The sequence below is a fragment of the Pinus tabuliformis genome, chromosome 5_2 (genome assembly GCF_031772625.1).
Source record: "Pinus tabuliformis cultivar Carrire ecotype Pingquan chromosome 5_2, CPIR1, whole genome shotgun sequence".
NCBI lineage: Eukaryota > Viridiplantae > Streptophyta > Pinopsida > Pinales > Pinaceae > Pinus > Pinus tabuliformis.
This window is the reverse complement of record NC_142306.1, coordinates 821,502,858-821,522,042: the sequence shown is the minus strand read 5'-3', so window position 1 is coordinate 821,522,042 and position 19,185 is coordinate 821,502,858. Positions and strand designations below refer to the sequence as shown.

Here is a 19,185-nt window from a genome sequence, read left to right as displayed (position 1 = left end):
CACCAAGAAAAGCTACTCGAACAAGTCAAGAAAGATAAAGCATCAAAGAAGAAACTGAATGAGCGTTTATTAGAACAAGATGAAGAAAATTTATGTTTAAAGAACCTTAACCAAACATTAGTAAAACAAATCAAGTGTTTAAAAGACAATAAGTGTGAAGGAAAAAATAAATTTGACTCAGAGAATGAGGAATTCTTACATCTCAAAAATCATAATCACAATCTTCTCAAATAGATTAAAAAACTTAAGGATTTAAAATAAGTCATTGAAGATTAGGTTCAAAGAACTTGTCGCAAAGGAAGCATCAAAATCTTCAAATGTAGCAATCCAAAATGAAGAAACAAAGATCAAGACCACTATTCTCATAGTTCAGGCAAATCCAAACCCTCTTGAAGTAAAAACGTACTCAGAGGTTGTTGTTCAAATAGAGGACACCCCAAATAAAGATTCAATAGTTAAGTCAACAACAACAATACCTGATGGAAATCAGGAAACTATCATAAAAACGTTAAAGGAAGTTCAAACAATAAAAAATCTTTATCTACATTTGAATCACAAGAGTAGACACCTTAACCAATCTACAAATCTGTATCACTTAGAACATAAACAACAAACTTATGTTACAAAGAATACTGAAGTGAGCTCAATTTAGTCTACTAATAACAATTTGATACAAAGTTCTAGTGATCAAAAAATTCTACAGAAGGTTAATCTAAGATGGTCTCATCCATTCTCAGTAGGATAATTTTATATATCACTCCAAGGATCATATCAACTTGTATCGACAAAGATGATTGTTCTGAGACGAGAAGATATTCGTAGCAGAAAAAAGATATCAAGCAGAAGACATTCACAACAGAAAAGAGATCAAGCCCTTTCATCAACAAGATTTGAGGACAAATATTTTTGAAGGAGAAGGCAATGTTATTAACATAAATTAGTTAAAAATAAATAAAAATAGATAATAAACAATAATAATAATAATATAAATATAATAATAAATAATAAGTAAATTAACTAATGGTTAGCTAGTTAATAATGAAAAGGCATGCCTTAGAGACATGCCTATTCATGAAAGGTTACTTACCTGGCTATATATATAGGACCCTCATTCTCATTTGTACTCATCATACATCAATTCTTTATCTAATATACAATTTACAATTACAATCCTACGATGTATGTCTTTGTCTACAAAGTATTTTAATATTTGCACTGCATATACGACTTTTGGTCATTATAGATAATACCAAGAAAAAGACTGAAAACAAAATTCATTCCACACAATGCATAAAAAGAATTACACAATGGTTTGCAAAGCTGAGTTCTTTATTAAGATAACACTTATGTTAAATGACAACAACAACCTTACAATGAAGAGAGGCTAGATATTTATAGAAAAAATATGATGGCTAGTTAACGACTAGCTAATAGTTAGTTTTGACAACTCCTCAAAATAGTAATTTACTAGTCATCCACAAGTTGGAGACTTACTATTTTTCTCATAAAATATTACAATTTAATTTTTTATTTACCAACTAGGGGGCCAACTTGGAAAGATTTCCATAATTCAGCTCAAGATTCGCTTTGCACATGGTCCATGATGGTCAATTGTCAAAATAGTAGACAAATAGTAGTTCAATGTTCCACTTGGTCACCCTTGAAAAATTTGGATTGGTCCATTGGAGGAGAAATTCATCTTCTAACAACTACTATCTTGATCCATTGCTCAATTACCGGGTCTCCAATGTCTAGTTAGACCCTCTAACAACTAGTTGACTTCACTAACAACTATTTTGGACTTGAATTTTTCTTTGGTAATTAAACTTAGCCAGATGGAAGTTGGATCTCCATAATGAGCATTAGAATGTATAGGTGTCTTCAAGCTCAAGAAGGATGTTAAACAAGGACCCTATTAAGTGTTTTCAACCTCTAGGGGAGTGACATGTCCATGGTACACCCGTTAGATGGTAGGTGTCATATGAAATAATGATGGAATGGAGTGGGGCATCAAGGAATGATCCAAGCCATATGCCACGGTACAAGGGTAGCTATAATGAGGGTAGCTCACACTTGGGTGTATAGATGTAGGAGGAAGAAATCGTGGTACATGAGTTACCACGACCTTTATTTTTCCACCCTTCTTCATATGCCTTTTGCCTTTTATTGATTTTTATTTCATTTAACTGCTCAGGGTTACAGGAAATGAGAGCATGATGTGAGCGATATAGCAGTGGATACCCCCTTACATTTGTGCAGTTAATCTCCCACCGAGGGTTGGGACAATCATGGGTTCCTTATGTAGAAAATCCTATAGATTCACAAGCTCATGTAATCTACTAAAACAAGAGACAATAATCTACTTCTACTCTTTACAACGGAAGCACATAAAGGTCGAGCAAAACAATAATCAATAAGAGGAAGAACATCAATAGCACATAACACAATAAATATCCATGGAAAGCCACAACTCAAAACCCCACTATCTGTATTGCATTAATCAGAAATCCAAGATTATAATACAATGCTTGTTCTCACAAGAACAATCCCAGCACTCAGTAAAATCAATCTCCAACTCACAAGCAAACTCTTGGCCAACACTTAACCAATTCTCCAGCTCTCCAAGTACCTATTTCCTTGCTTCCTTGGTCAAAGAATTTGGATAAATACAATATGCTCTCCTCAGCCTTGAGCTTAACCTGCACAAGTATTTCCTATCCTCTGCCTGATGACATACTTTAGCCATTACTTAGCCAAATTTCCAAGCCTCCAAGCTTCTAATTCTTTGCACAATTCGTGAGAGAATTAGCCCGTATTTAAAGGGAAATTCCTCAGTTCTTGAATGCATGCACTATCAGTGCAACTCAGAAAAATCTAAAACAAATAGTACACTGTCCTTGCACTCTAGTCTCAACTGGGTCTTTCTCAGAATCGACATGCATGAGTTTCTGATGAGGGAATATTTAGTTAACTGGAGTAGCACTAGTTGAGTGCACTAATGCATCAACTGACTATTAACTCACTATTAGTTCCTCAATCAGTTTGGAACTAATTTAACTTGACTTAACTCAATAAATTGAATTAACTAATTACAACTCATATTTAACTCATCCTGGACCCCTATAATATAGGGAGAACATATACATGACTTCAGATAGACTTCCAAATCGAAATTCCTAAGTTAACTAAGTTAATTAAACTTAATTAACTATTTACAAGTTGCTATGAGAAAATGACTACAATTTAATTCAAGGACAAATTAAATTGGAATTCCTGGATTCTATTTTTAACATTTCTTGTTGCTATTTTCAACACCTTAATGGTGCAGAGGGCTCATATAGCAGCCTTAGGAACCAAGGTGATGGCCATAATGATAGGGGTAGAGCACATGTTCGGATTTTTCCCACATGCTAACTTCTTATGTCCCAACCATCTTTTGCATTTTATGGTACATTTCCTTTTGCAAGTGGCCAAATTATGCTTTTAAATTTCATTTTAGCTGCATCAACCTTTGAGGCATCATTCCAGGCCTGGCCCAAGGTGTAGAAAAGGAAAGGGGGGGGCTAAGTCCATGTGGACCCAGTGGACAAATGTGGACTCAGATGAAAAATATGTGAAAAGGGGTTATAATGATCAGAGGGGAGTGATGTATGTGGTGTCACAAAGAGGGACCATGCAACCAAAATTGAGATTTCCCATATAGTGCTACTCCTAAAGCTAGTCACCAATAAAGGAGATCACACGGGACTAGGAAATAAGACTAACAACTGAAGTGGACAAAGGGAGAAGAGTACATACCAAGTCTATTCTTTTTATCGAATCCCCCCACTAGTCGATGCCCAAAAGTGTTCATGATAAGTAAGCAGAAATACCCAACTACATAATGAAAGCCATACCTTCGGAGTTGGAAGGCCCACCTTCAAACATACGATCATAACAGATGGGTGAGGGCACATAATGGTTGGCTCAGGTGCAGAGATGGTGGCATATCGAGCTATCTAGTGGTTGCAAGGGGTTGTTGGTTCTCGGTTGAAGAAAATTTAGGAGAAACATTTCTCCTATCGGTGTCACCCACTTGTGGTGGGTAATAGAACTAAAGAGAGTGGGCTTCGTCTCGGACAAAAATCACCCCCCACTATTCACTTAACTCTCTTGGTTACTTTCAAACTTGATCAGGAGCAACCTCTCTCAAAGTGGTGTCTACATCCTTCAACTCTTGTGGGTGATGAATACAAGACCCTGCACAAATCGAAGCTCCCCTCTAGAGATGCTCCAGTTATTTGGGTCGACTCACCTGCAAAACAAATGAATGCTATTGGGGTCGCCCGCTAGTTGGACCTTTCCACATGACTAGATAGTGCCTTGATGGCAAGAATGTTTGTGTTAGCATAATTTTATTAATCACCATGAATAGTTAGACTAAAATAAATCCCAGGATAATACAAAGAAAAATACTGAAAACATAATTCAATCCACAAAATGCATAAAACAAATTACACAATGGTTTGCAAAACTGAGTTCTTTATGAAGATAGTGCTTATGTTAATTGACAACAACAAACTCATAATGAGGAGAGGCTAGTCTTTTATAGAGAAAAATATAACAGTTAGTTAACTGCTAGCTAATAGCTAGTTTTGACAACTCCTCAAAATAGTAATTTACTAGTCATCTAGAAGTTGGAGACTTAATATTTTTCTCATAAAATTTTTATTTACCAACTAGGGGTTTGACTTGGATAAATTTCCATAATTTAGCTCAATATTCCCTTTGCACAAGGTCCATGATGGTCAATAGTCAAAATAGTAGACAATAGTAGTTCAATGTTCCACTTGGTCCCCCTTGAAAAATTTGGATTGGTCCATTGGAGGAGAAATTCATCTTCTAATGACTACTTTCTTGGTCCATTGCTCAACTAATTGGTCCATTGGGTCTCCAATGGCTAGTTAGACCCTCTAACAACTAGTTGACTTCACCAAGAACTATTTTCAACTTGAATTTTTTCTTTGGTAATATGACTTAGCCACATGGAAGTCTGATCTCCAATGCCCTTGAAGGTGTATAGGTATGTTGAAATAGGCCTAGATCTGAAGTGGGTATTTCTCAGAATCTTCATATCTTGCCTAGCATTGCCACATCACAACCTACCTCCCATGTTATCACACCCTATGTTGGATCTCTATTATCCTCGGGATTCTGAAGAAACTGAGACATGGGTTTACTTAAGGCCCTCCAATACTGTATAGGAGGAGCATAACTTGAAGTGGAACTTCGATGGATAAGGCATGGTCCAACTCAACAACTAAATACAAACTCATGACAAGCACACAAGTATAGGATTCCTAATATAGGGCTTCACATGGAGTTTATATGGCTTTTGACTAGAGACCTTGGCCTTACAATGGTGGTGAATGTTGCATTGATAAGTATGTGTACCCATGTGAACATACGAGGTAATAAGGCTCAATAAATAATGCAAAGTAAAGGGACCCCTCATGATGCATGGATGAGCTAAGGAAAATCTTTGCCTAGCGATGTATGGTGGTGTAGCAATAATGTCTTTAAAATACAACCCTTGTGATTTAAATTCTACTTCTGAAAACCCTCTAAACTACCATATATATTATCATTGGCATCACTAATGATGCATGGAAGAGATAGGAATAATCCTTGTTCGGTGATGGGTGGTGGTTTCACAAGGGGTTCTTTCAAACACCATCCCTGTGATCGAAATTCTACATCTGAAAACCCTACAAACTTCCATGTACCTTGTTGTTGTTGTTGTGGGAGTTGTTTCCATTGTCATTGGCAACCATGGAATCATGCCTTCCATCCATTGACACCATTCACTTGAATTCTCCTTTTGATTCCGTGTCACTATTATTGCCATCCTCTCATTCTTCTTCACTTTGAGACCTTCTCCTTCCCTCACTTCGCATGATGCCAACCCATTCACCCCTATGCTACTAACTTGTTCTCTCTCTAGTATTCCAACCAACCATGCCTCTCATTTGTAAATAAATGTTGTTCATGTTCATTCTTAGATTCACGATCCCTTGCTCAAAGTTTGATTCCACCACAATCTTCTCCTATTAGCAACCATTTGAATTGTAAATACCAGCTACAAAATCATTTTGATTACCTTCTTTAGCTATAGCTTACCACCAAATTCCACCAAACTACTCATGCTAATAGGTCTAGTTTTCTATCTAGAATATCCTCAACTCTGGTTTACTATAAAGGGTGCACACAATGTGAAAATTCTCGACCCATTACACCCTTTCAATTTAAAGCAATTTATATTATTTGAGATGAATCAATATCCATAGGGAAGTCTTTGGTTTATTAGTCCGCATTTCAAACGTGACCGCAACTGTTGTACTTTAAGGTTCTTCATATAAATGGAGCATATCATATTTAAAGAAGTCCCCTAGGCATTCAAGTAAGGTGCCCCACCTAACCTTTTTAGCGCGTGGATTTTCAGGTAGTTTTGGTTGTGGTTATGACTATCCTTTGAATCCATCATTCTAAATCTATCTTCACAATCCCCAAGGTTTCCTTTCTTTATACAAAAGAGAAGTTAAGTTTGGCCTATATGTTTGGAACTCGAAAAAATAGTTTCAAAACACCTTTACGAAACTAATTTTGTTAATTACATAGTGAAAAGTTTGGGATATGGAGAACATGGACCTTAAATGCATATGGATATACAATCTCCCAAAGTTCATGAAAAAGTCGACAGGTGATAATTATTTTCTTTCCCATTACGTTTTTTCCTTCATCCAATTGGGATTCATTAACATGATAATATATGGGGCACCAAGCCATAGGTGACAATAGAAATAAGTGCTGACCGTGTAAATATTAAGTGGATGTGAACCCGTGCTTCTCAAAATCCTATGGATCAAAGTAGGTTGAACATATTTTCATGCTTCACCTTAGCTCTCATACCATGCTAGAAAATCAGAAAAGAAGAAATATTTTCTTATATAAATAATTACTTGTGATTCTTATATCTTTATGTTCTTTTATCTTTTAGCTCATGAAGCAATTACCAAAACAATAACACAAGGACAACAAATGTAGGAGGACAGCCAGGGCAAAACCCCTATCTAGAAGAAAACTCAATCAACAATTCTTCCTTCAATAGTTTCTCAAGATAATGAAAGACTCTAGACCTAAACAAATCTTCCCTCCACACCAAGTCAACCCTCAATCCTTATTGCAGATGTTAACCCTTCACAAGAAACTTTGACCCAACAGATGTAGCAGCAACAACTTTGACCAAACTTAGAAGAATTCTATCTCCCTTGATACACCTCATAATTGAGTGAGACTTGTCCCAAAATTTCGATCTTGAGGCCTTCTATCTTTCTCCAGAAACTCGCAGTTGCATTTAGCTCATTTTCTAGCCCTTAACCAACTTTGCGCTTTTCAAGCTTCTAACTTCACAGATCGAACTATGTGAAAGAGAATGCGATGCTCCAAATGAATTCGAGTTCCTTGTATTTATAACCTTCTAGGGAGGTCAAATTACTTGTCTTGAGGCCGACTTGATCTTCTTGAAGCCGACTTGGTGTGGAGGAGACAAATTCATTTTTGACTAACAAATAATTCTTTTTACATGATCTGAAAGCCCAAGAAGGGTCTATTTAAATGTACAATGACTCTAATGACTCAGAATAAATCCTATAAGTCCTTAATGGGGATTTTGACCTAAAACATGATGACCCAAGCATGAAACCCATGCTTTAATAAGTCATAGAAATAATAAGAAATATTTTCTTCATTCTTTTGATAAGTACATCTCAAATACATTTATGAAGACCAAACCTAGTTACATTTTTCAACAAAGATCACCAAAAAGTCTTGTCAAAATATTTCCATTATATGGAGGGAAAATATTCTTGCTTTCCAAATAATTGGAAGATGGCTAATATGGAAGGTAAGGAATACTCATAGGATACGATTAGGTGAAGATTCATGGGTTGGCTCTCGTGAAATTAAATATTTCCAAAACTTCTCATTAATATTCTCCAGAGAAATGGGTATTTAACATTTTCCCCTATTTCAGCTCACTTATTCTGATCTCACTACAATTTAAACGTAGGTATAAGACAACAAGGCAGATCAGTCTTAGGGGTGAAGATCCTTTGTTGTGAGAGGGTTATATATCAAATCTCAGATCTAGCCATACAAGGATTAAAGAGGAAGATAATTAAATGATATGGTCGAGGAATCCAACAAGACATATTTACTCAACAAGACTTGGATAAAAGCTATTATGTGAAGGAGCTATGTGAAGGAGTAGCCATTGGAGAGCGAGTGTAGTGGTGGAAGAAAATTTGGAAGTATAATTGTTCCTTCAAATTTCACATTTTTTATGGGGTTGGCTCTGAATAAAACGGTGCATACATGAGATAATATGAAAAAAGAAATAAGTATGAGACTGATCAATGTTCCCTGTGTAAGGGAAACGAAGAATCAACCTCTCATTTTCGATCTACATGCTCTTATGGTAATCAGGTTTGTAAGGAAGTTGAACATATTTCTGGTTTAAACTTTAAAGAATGTACACACTCCCATTGATTGTTGCCTGGGAGATTTGGCTGTCCGGTAATGCTAGTCTATTTCATGACTTTTTCATATTCCTATTTAATGTGCAACACAAAGTCTGAACATACTCAACAGTTTTAAACAACTAAAAGCTAAAAAGCCTATAAGACACACTGTGGAGGAGGTCAATAATAGGTTGGAAGCCTGGATTTACTTTGGTGGAGCAACTCAGGGGGACCCTAACTTTTCTGAAGCAAGGGGTACTGTGCATCTGTCGACATTCATAGGATAAAAGTTAAAGTAGGTCTAAGAAGGTGATACAGGAGCATCCAGCTCGCCATGACCGGGTGAAGTCTCAGCCAGGTTTGAAAGTTGTTGATCATCAGGATTGTTTTTTTTCTCTAGAGTCATCAGGTAGTTTCTTTTAATTACTTTTGTTTATTGTCAGAGTCGGCATGTTAGGTTGCAATTAGTTAGACATTTAGAATTACTGTGGACTGAACAGTAAATAGGAAATGGTTCGTTAATTTAGGGGAGAGATGACAAACTGCTTAGTTAAGTTCTGTAGAATCAAACAGGTAGTAGTTATTAACCATAATAAGTTCGTTTAACTGAACCCTATGGCAGTTTTAATTAACTACAAATCAACTGTAACAGAAGGATATAAAAATAGAGATGTAATACGAAGGGAGGGTTCCGCGAATCCGAATTGAAGAAATAAAAATAACATTACAGAGACAGGATTTTCTGCCATTGTCCATCCAAAAGTATTATTCATTGTTCATTACTGTAACTAAATTAATGTTTATGCAATAGTTTGATAAACGATAAACAGGGGAAGATCACGGACAGCGTGATCCTGTTGTTATTTGGCACACAGTTGGTGTCCAACCTGAACGGACATTCGCCTATGGAAAAGGGAATTATAGAAAGGAAAGGACGACCTGAGAATAGGACAAAACGACCACATAACAGAGACAACATTACACAGGAGACGACCAAACACAGAGGTACTTCCGTTACGCATTTTTTTGTATTATCGTGAATCAAATATCATCCATTGAAAAGAAAACTATTATCATTTATATTGTCAAATGAAACACATACATTGCTGGTTCTCATCTCCATAGAACAACCAAACCAAATACATAACTGTGACTGGCATTAGGGTTGAAACCCTCGACGAGGGTTTATATATATAACCACAAACATTCTTTCTACCGACGGTGTTGAAAACAACACAGTACAGCTACCAACAGAGACAAACTACAGTACAGCAATAATTACAGACAAACTATGACAAGCCGAGGCCACTATCCTACAAGACTTTTCGTATCTCGAAAGCTGGAAGATTCAAGGCCTACCGAAAGGTTCTTCCTGTGGAATAGGAGACGGAAGCCCGCGCGCTCAAGTCGAAACCATAGACCTGTAGAGAAAACAAACCCGAAGGTTAATATACAAAGCGAGTTACAGGAAATAAGCCGGGGGCAATCATACCAAACAATTTGAGAAAAGAACTGCTGTAGCTTACCTGAGCGGACAGAGCCGAATTCGAGAAGTAGAATCATCACATATGGATTTGTAAAACTGCAGACTGAAGGAGCAATGTTGATAAGTAACGTTTCCAGTGGGAGGATAAATTGAAGCATGGAAGGGTGTTGTTACCTGTTCGAGCCGTCGAGCGACCACCGGAGTTTTCCCTGAGTCCATAACAGTCAGTGAATTCGTGAAACAGAGATTGACAAACAGTGAAAGATGCAAGTGGGTTATACTAGAACAGTAGAGCAATAGCCTGAAGCCATTCCTTGATGGGCAAGTAAATTTTCAACAATACAGTTACAGTTGAAATCATAGTAGCCAGGAACTTACCAGAGAAAACGAAGTCACATAAGCACGTCAGAGCCGGAGTAACACCGACACACCGGGCAGGAACGTCCATGAGTCCACAGCCGAGCTGAAGGGAGAAGGGAATGTTCATACACACCGGAAGACACCACAGCTAACAGAATAGTGACTGCTCGACAGAAACCCTCACTGAACCTTTCAATGGCAGAACCATCCAGAATAGTGAAAAGACCAAGCGATAAGGATTAAGAGTGAGGCGGGAACCAAGCCCGAGACGTAGGGTGAACATTTAATGCAACAATAACTCGCAACTGCAACCAACAGCGAAATATCCACGGACAATCTCCACATAGACGAAGCCATTTAGTAATAGAGCACGTCATACCATGCGATCACGTGGACCAGCGGGCCAGTGTGGCTGGGTTGCACCAGAGTGGTATCAGAGCATTAGGTTGATTGAGAATATGGAGGTAGGGCGACGAGGACGAGGCCGAGGTGCTCGCAGATTGGCAGATGAAGGGTTGCGAGAGGAAATTAGAATCCTTGCTGCCCGTTTGGAGGCAGTAGAGGCAGGTAGGAGGAGAGATCCAGAAATGGGCGATGTCAGCGAAGAGGAAGCGGAAGTAGCAGCAGATGGACCAGAGGGAGAATCTGCAGAGGTGAAACTGCTGAGGTCTGTTTTACTAGCAAGTAGTAAACCTAAGCCAGAACTTCCGACATACGATGGTAGCCTGTCTATCGATATTTTGTTGGATTGGATTAGCGAGATGGACAAGTACTTTGAGTGCGAAGAAGTTGGCGAAGACCGTAGAGTCAAATTCGCGGCGACGAAACTGAAGGGACATGCAGCTCTATGGTGGGACAGTGTCCAGAATGAGAGGAAGAGATTGAATAAGACGCCGATTAAAACTTGGTCAAGAATGGTGGCCAAGCTGAAGGGCAGATTTCTACCAAGGGACTATCAGATTGCATTACACAGGCAGGTACAGAATTTGAGACAGAAAGGATTGACCGTAAAGGAGTACACGGAGGAGTTCTACAGAGTGAATTTGCGAGCCGGATATACCGAAGATACAGCAGAAAGGACAGCCAGGTATGTTAATGGGCTGAGGATGGAAATCCTAGATGAAATAAGTATTTTATCCCCAAATAATACCGAGGAGGCATATCAAAGCGCAATAAAAGTGGAGGAAAAAATTACCAGAAGGCAGAATGCCTGGAGAGGACGAGGGGCCAACAGAGGGAAAGGCCAGTCCTATGGCAGGGGCCGGACTGCTAACAGCAGTGAGGAAGCTAGCAGTTCGAAGACATCAGGAACAACAGATAGAGGAGACAGTACGAGGGGCGGCAGATCGTCCCAGCGCGGCAGAGGGAATGGCCGAGGAAGAGGGGCTGGTTATCAATGTTATAGATGTCATAAGTGGGGCCACTGCTCGTTTGAGTGTCCAGAAGCAGATCCAGCTGGACAGCGGGGTGCGTATGTGGCACAGCCGGAAGAAACAGCAGCACTCCCTCAGGAGGCGGAGAATGCTCCAGAGACAGGAGAAGCTTTGGTGCTGCATAAAGTGCTATTGAAACCAGTCAATGAGGACACTGAACAGACACAACGGAAAGCTCTGTTCAGGACAATTTGCAAATCACGAGGTAAGTGTTGCAAATTAATAATTGACAGCGGGAGTACCGATAATTTGGTGTCCACGGAAATGGTGGAAAAATTGGGCTTGAAACGCTTAAAGCATCCCAATCCGTATAGAGTTTCGTGGCTGCAAAAGGGCCACCAATTGCTGGTGGATGAACAAAGCGAGGTCAAACTTCAGATAGGCAGATATAAGGACAAAATTGTCTGCGACATCATGCCAATGGATGTGTGTCACATCTTATTAGGCAGACCGTGGCAATACGATAGGAAGGTAACACATGATGGAGTGATGAATTGTTATAAATTCGAGAAGGACGGAATCAAGCACACGCTTGTACCTATCAGAGAAGAGAAAGGAGCAGTTGAAACAGGTGAAACCAGAGCATTGCTGGTGGGTGGAAAACAGTTTTTAAAACAGGTAAAAGACAGTGAGGTAGGTTATGCAGTGGTCAAGAAAGCCAGGACAGTTCTGTTGCACACAGAAATATCAGACTTACCCATAGAGATTCAACAAATGTTAGAAGAGTTTGCAGACATAGTTGTAGATGACTTGCCAGACAAGTTTCCCCCCAAGCGGAGCATTAGTCACCACATCGATTTCATACCCGGAGCTAGTTTGCCGAATAAAGCAGCATACCGAATGAGCCCTAAGGATAATGAAGAAATCAGAAAACAGGTGCAGGATCTGTTGGACAAGGGTTTGATAAGGGAGAGCTTAAGCCCTTGTGCTGTACCAACAGTCCTCGCTCCCAAAAAAGGAGGGGAATGGCGGATGTGCACCGACTCAAGGGCCATTAATAAAATTACCATCCGGTACAGATTTCCGTTACCGCGAATGGATGATATGATGGACTGTTTAAGCGGGGCAGCTTATTTCTCAAAAATAGATTTGAAAAGCGGATACCATCAGATTCGGATACGAGAGGGGGACGAGTGGAAGACGGCCTTTAAGACAAATGAAGGGTTGTACGAGTGGCTGGTCATGCCGTTTGGGCTGAGCAATGCGCCCAGTACATTTATGAGGCTCATGAACGAGATGCTGAAGGAGTATATTGGGAAGTTTGTGATAGTTTATTTGGATGACATTCTTATTTTCAGCAGAACGAAAGAAGAACACCTTCGACACGTGCGTAAGGTACTAGAGAAATTACAGCAGAACAAACTGCTGATAAACTTGAAGAAATGTACTTTTCTGCAGAAGGAATTAATTTACTTGGGGTTTGTGGTAGCAGAAAATGAACTGAAGATGGATCCGGAGAAGATAGCGGCAATAGTAAATTGGCCGTCTCCGAAAAATCTATTTGAAGTACGTAGTTTTCACGGATTGGCAAGTTTTTATAGGAAGTTCATTAAGAATTTCAGCGAAATTTGTGCACCCATGTTAGATACCATCAAAAAGGCCAGCCAGCCTTTTCGGTGGACAGAAGCAGCCGAGAAAAGTTTCCAGTTGTTGAAGAAGAAGATTGTTGAGAGGCCAATCCTGAGGCTACCAGACTTCCAGAAATTGTTTCAGGTACGTTGTGACGCCAGTGGGACAACAATTGGGGCTGTACTCAGTCAGGAGGACAAGCCGGTGGCATTCTTCAGTGAGAAACTAAACGAGAGTAGGTAGAAATACTCATCATATGATAAAGAGTTTTATGCTGTTGTACAGGCATTAAAACACTGGAGGCATTATTTATTGGGGAACGAATTCGTGCTATTTTCGGATAATTCTGCACTACAATATGTAATGCAGCAGCACAAACTCAACCACAAACATGCCAAATGGGTAGAGTATTTGCAGAGTTTTAACTTCGTACTGAAGCACATTAGTGGGCAGGCAAATAAGGTGGCGGACGCATTGAGTAGGAAGGCTTTACTTCTGCAGGAAAGCACTATACAGGTGCTGGGTTTTGATCACCTACGGGATCTATACCAAATAGACACAGATTTCAGAGAAGCCTATGAGGTGTGCCAGAACCCTTTGGTGAGGAGCAACAGTCCTTGGTTGGACTATAATTTACAGGAAAAGTTGTTGTTTAAAGGAGGACAACTGTGCATACCTGACTGTTCGATGAGGGAGAATATTATTCGCGAGAAACATAGTGGAGGATTGGCCGGACACTTCGGCATGGATAAGACCCTCGAGCAGCTTAATCACTTTTATTTTTGGCCAAAAATGTGACGAGATGTACAACGTTTTGTGACCAAATGCAAGGTGTGCCAATTGGCAAAGGGACACAGCCAGAACACAGGACTGTATGCACCATTACCCATCCCAAGCAGGCCGTGGGATTCTGTTAGTTTGGATTTTGTCTTAGGTCTGCCGAAGACACAGCGAGGATATGACTCAGTAATGGTAGTGGTGGACAGATTCTCAAAAATGGCACATTTTATACCTTGCCGGAAAACCAGTGACGCCACCCACGTGGCCCACTTGTTTTTCAACGAGATTATCAGGTTACATGGACTGCCCAAATCCATCCTTTCGGACAGAGACGTGAAATTCACGGGACACTTTTGGCGTACCTTATGGAAGAAGATGGACACACAATTGAGCTACAGTTCTGCATATCACCCGCAAACCGACGGGCAGACTGAAGTTGTAAACAGAAGTCTGGGAAACCTGTTACGTAGCCTAGTCGGAGAGAATTCACGGATGTGGGACCGGGTGCTAGCACAGGCAGAGTTCGCTTACAACGACTCGCCTAACCGCAACACAGGTTTCAGCCCCTTCCAGATTCTGTATGGCATGCATCCTCGTGGAGTGCATGAACTCCGGGATCTTGGACTGCAGGAACGACGAAGTGCGGACGGAGAAGATTTCGCTAATGCGATGAGAGACTTGCACGAACAGGTGAAAATAAAGTTACAGGACAGCAGCTTAAAGTACAAACAGCACGCAGATCTAAAGAGGAAGGAAGTGCAGTTTGAAGTGGGGGACGAAGTCCTCGCACACTTACGCAAGGAACGTTTCCCTAGGGGTACGTACAATAAACTGAAGTATAAAAAGATAGGGCCTTGCAAAGTTCTGCGGAAGTTTTCAGCTAATGCCTATGAGATACAATTGCCACCCGGCATAGGCATCTCACCTATCTTTAACGTAGCAGATCTGTTCCCGTACACGGCTGACCCAAAGGAAAAGGAGGAAGATGCACCCAGACAGTCTACACGGAGTACCCAGGAAGATGGAGAAGCTTGGAAGAGACAGATGCCTTACGTTCAACCGCCCGAGATCGAAAGCATCCTCGAAACTCAGGTGGTTAGACGAACTCGACGGAAGGACTACATGCACTACCTGGTCAAGTGGAAAAACCGTCCAATCGAGGACAGTTCGTGGCTTGATGCCAGGCAGATCGCTCAAACAGGAACTTCGGTCGAGAAGCTCATGGGCCGGAGCCATGATCTCTTTTTGCCCCGGGAGCCTGATGCAGGAGCATCCAGCTCGCCATGACCGGGTGAAGTCTCAGCCAGGTTTGAAAGTTGTTGATCATCAGGATTGTTTTTTTTCTCTAGAGTCATCAGGTAGTTTCTTTTAATTACTTTTGTTTATTGTCAGAGTCAGCATGTTAGGTTGCAATTAGTTAGACATTTAGAATTACTGTGGACTGAACAGTAAATAGGAAATGGTTCGTTAATTTAGGGGAGAGATGACAAACTGCTTAGTTAAGTTCTGTAGAATCAAACAGGTAGTAGTTATTAACCATAATAAGTTCGTTTAACTGAACCCTATGGCAGTTTTAATTAACTGCAAATCAACTGTAACAGAAGGATATAAAAACAGAGATGTAATACGAAGGGAGGGTTCCGCGAATCCGAATTGAAGAAATAAAAATAACATTACAGAGACAGGATTTTCTGCCATTGTCCATCCAAAAGTATTATTCATTGTTCATTACTGTAACTAAATTAATGTTTATGCAACAGTTTGATAAACGATAAACAGGGGAAGATCACGGACAGCGTGATCCTGTTGTTATTTGGCACACAGTTGGTGTCCAACCTGAACGGACATTCGCCTACGGAAAAGGGAATTACAGAAAGGAAAGGACGACCTGAGAATAGGACAAAATGACCACATAACAGAGACAACATTACACAGGAGACGACCAAACACAGAGGTACTTCCGTTACGCATTTTTTTGTATTATCGTGAATCAAATATCATCCATTGAAAAGAAAACTATTATCATTTATATTGTCAAATGAAACACATACATTGCTGGTTCTCATCTCCATAGAACAACCAAACCAAATACATAACTGTGACTGGCATTAGGGTTGAAACCCTCGACGAGGGTTTATATATATAACCACAAACATTCTTTCTACCGACGGCGTTGAAAACAACACAGTACAGCTACCAACAGAGACAAACTACAGTACAACAATAATTACAGACAAACTACGACAAGCCGAGGCCACTATCCTACAGGACTTTTCGTATCTCGAAAGCTGGAAGATTCAGGGCCTACCGAAAGGTTCTTCCTGTGGAATAGGAGACGGAAGCCCGCGCGCTCAAGTCGAAACCATAGACCTGTAGAGAAAACAAACCCAAAGGTTAATATACAAAGCGAGTTACAGGAAATAAGCCGGGGGCAATCATACCAAACAATCTGAGAAAAGAACTGCTGTAGCTTACCTGAGCGGACAGAGCCGAATTCGAGAAGTAGAATCATCACATATGGATTTGTAAAACTGCAGACCGAAGGAGCAATGTTGATAAGTAACGTTTCTAGTGGGAGGATAAATTGAAGCATGGAAGTGTGTTGTTACCTGTTCGAGCCGTCGAGCGACGACTGGAGTTTTCCCTGAGTCCATAACAATCAGTGAATTCGTGAAACAAAGATTGACAAATAGTGAAAGATGCAAGTGGGTTATACTAGAACAGTAGAGCAATAGCCTGAAGCCATTCCTTGACGGGCAAGTAAATTTTCAACAATACAGTTACAGTTGAAATCATAGTAACCAGGAACTTACCAGAGAAAACGAAGTCACATAAGCACGTCAGAGCCGGAGTAACACCGACACACCGGGCAGGAACGTCCATGAGTCCACAGTCGAGCTGAAGGGAGAAGGGAATGTTCATACACACCGGAAGACACCACAGCTAACAGAACAGTGACTGCTCGACAGAAACCCTCACCGAACCTTTCAATGGCAGAACCATCCAGAATAGTGAAAAGACCAAGCGATAAGGATTAAGAGTGAGGCGGGAACCAAGCCCGAGACGTAGGGTGAACATTTAATGCAACAATAACTCGCAACTGCAACCAACAGCGAAATATCCATGGACAATCTCCACGTAGACGAAGCCATTTAGTAATAGAGCACGTCATACCGTGCGATCACGTGGACCAGCGGGCCAGTGTGGCTGGGTTGCACCAGAAGGGGTACTAAGAATATGCAGAGCTTATGGCTCCGAAGCTCTCTCTCATGCTGGTTACAGAAAAAGCACATAAAATTCAGGTATTTGGGGATTCCCAGGTAGTTATAAAGTGGACGGAGGGCAAATATTCTTGTGAAAATTTCCTTTCACACCATATGTTGGATGAGATTTCGACTATGAAATCAAATTTTAGTTCTATCTTATACCATCATATCATCAGAGAAAGGAATGATCTGGAAGATGGATTATCAAAAGAAGGTTTGCTGTTGGATGCTGGAAGATGTGGGAGGAAGTTGATGGCATTGCCTCAGAATATGTTCATCGATGTTTAATTAGTTGTGACTTTTGGCCCTAACAGATATATATCTTCTATGTCAGAGGATCTAGTTTTTTATTTCTGGAGCATATAATTTGTAATGGTTATAACTGCTTTTATACTTGAACTTTTGCTGGATTATGAAGATTCTTTATAAGATATGTTTAGAGTAAAAACCCCTTCTTCTTTAAGGGGATGAATGTAGTTATGAGTCTCTTTGGGAGATGTATAGGGCTTGGCCTATTTAGATTATGTGAAGAAGTAAGAATCTGGGATCTCCAGAGAGATGAAGATCGTTTATATAGAAACTTATGAAATGATGTATAGCATTTACAGAATGCAATTTGCACATTTTTCTTTAATAATGAAATTACAATTTTTTTGCATCACAATTTAGTTTGTTTCTTTTCACACATATATAATTAAGGAGATGTTTTTAGTGTTATTTTTTGGAAGTTTTTATGGTGGATTTTTTCCTTCTAATTTCTCTAAAATCAGGCAATCACAAGACAATAGAAGTGCCCTGGGTTCCTGTGCTGAATTTATATATACAGTCAAAAAACTAGTTTCACTAACACAAATCAAATTTTTTCACCATCACCAAAAGCTCCTCTAATTAAATTATAATTTTGAAATAATGCACAGTACTATTGTTTTTATTATGAATTTGATTTGAATTTAAATTTTGTTTACCATCGAAACGACCTAATGAAATATGCTTGGACAGGAAACTAAGTCACCCGCCCACGACAGGAACTAATAAACTGTTCATGAATCAAAATTTCAAAGGAATGAATAAAGGCTCACCATAGCCTTTAGTATTCCCTGCGTCGGCGCATCCTTTCCTAAAATTGTGCGCGGCACTTGAGCAGCTGGACCTTTTCTGGGTCAATATACGGGTTAATATACCGGTTGAAGCTGTTGATAAAATCGGCGACTGGAAATGTAAATTTTAGATTTTTTGGCTTCTGCATACAAGCATAACGAAAACTATAAGTTTCACATATTTATGAAATCCCAAGATCTAAAACACTATTCAAATATAAATTTGCAAAAGGTTCTTAAAATGTGTGAAAACACTAAAACATGAATTAAGCTACAGTACGCTGATTTTATTCTTTGCAGAAAACACTGCAATGGAAAAAAAGATCCAGTTGCAGCAGCCAAACCCTAAAAATACTCTGAAAACTCTCAGAAAAAGATGAAAGGATAAGTGTCAATGTGAAATCAATAAATCATCCGGGAAGTCAGCAAAACTATGCACACTGGTTGCATCAGTGGGTTCTAGTGGAAACCCTGTCCCATTTATTTCCTCTCCAGTCGTCTTCTGTGGTTTGCGCGTACATTTCTTGTTCATCAACATCAGAAGCATAACAACTCGATTTAGTGTTCATCCAGAAAATTTGGCTACAGAATGCACCAGCGCAGTGCACACCAAACACTCCTTTTCTGGTCAATTAT

The 19,185-nt window shown here is 39.8% G+C and overlaps 2 protein-coding genes across 2 annotated transcripts in view; one reads left to right on the top strand and one right to left on the bottom strand.

Annotated features, from left to right (window-relative positions):
* LOC149161830 (transcriptional corepressor LEUNIG-like) overlaps positions 1-10,492 on the bottom strand; it is a 182,755-nt gene extending 172,263 nt beyond the window's left edge. The window contains exons 1-3 of the mRNA XM_089435014.1: positions 10,423-10,492; positions 10,085-10,253; positions 9,446-9,497 (exon numbers count right to left, since the gene is read on the bottom strand). Of these exons, the coding sequence (XP_089291140.1) occupies positions 9,446-9,497; positions 10,085-10,253; positions 10,423-10,492 (291 nt within the window). The remainder of the gene's footprint in view (positions 1-9,445; positions 9,498-10,084; positions 10,254-10,422) is intronic.
* A 292-nt stretch (positions 10,493-10,784) lies between these two features.
* Positions 10,785-16,094, top strand: LOC149161829 (uncharacterized). The gene is made up of 6 exons (XM_089435013.1): positions 10,785-13,047; positions 13,270-13,550; positions 13,824-13,988; positions 14,238-15,449; positions 15,579-15,634; positions 15,947-16,094. Exons 1-6 carry the CDS (start codon positions 10,785-10,787, stop codon positions 16,092-16,094), a joined length of 4,125 nt encoding a protein of 1,374 aa, XP_089291139.1.
* Positions 16,095-19,185: the final 3,091 nt, after the last annotated feature.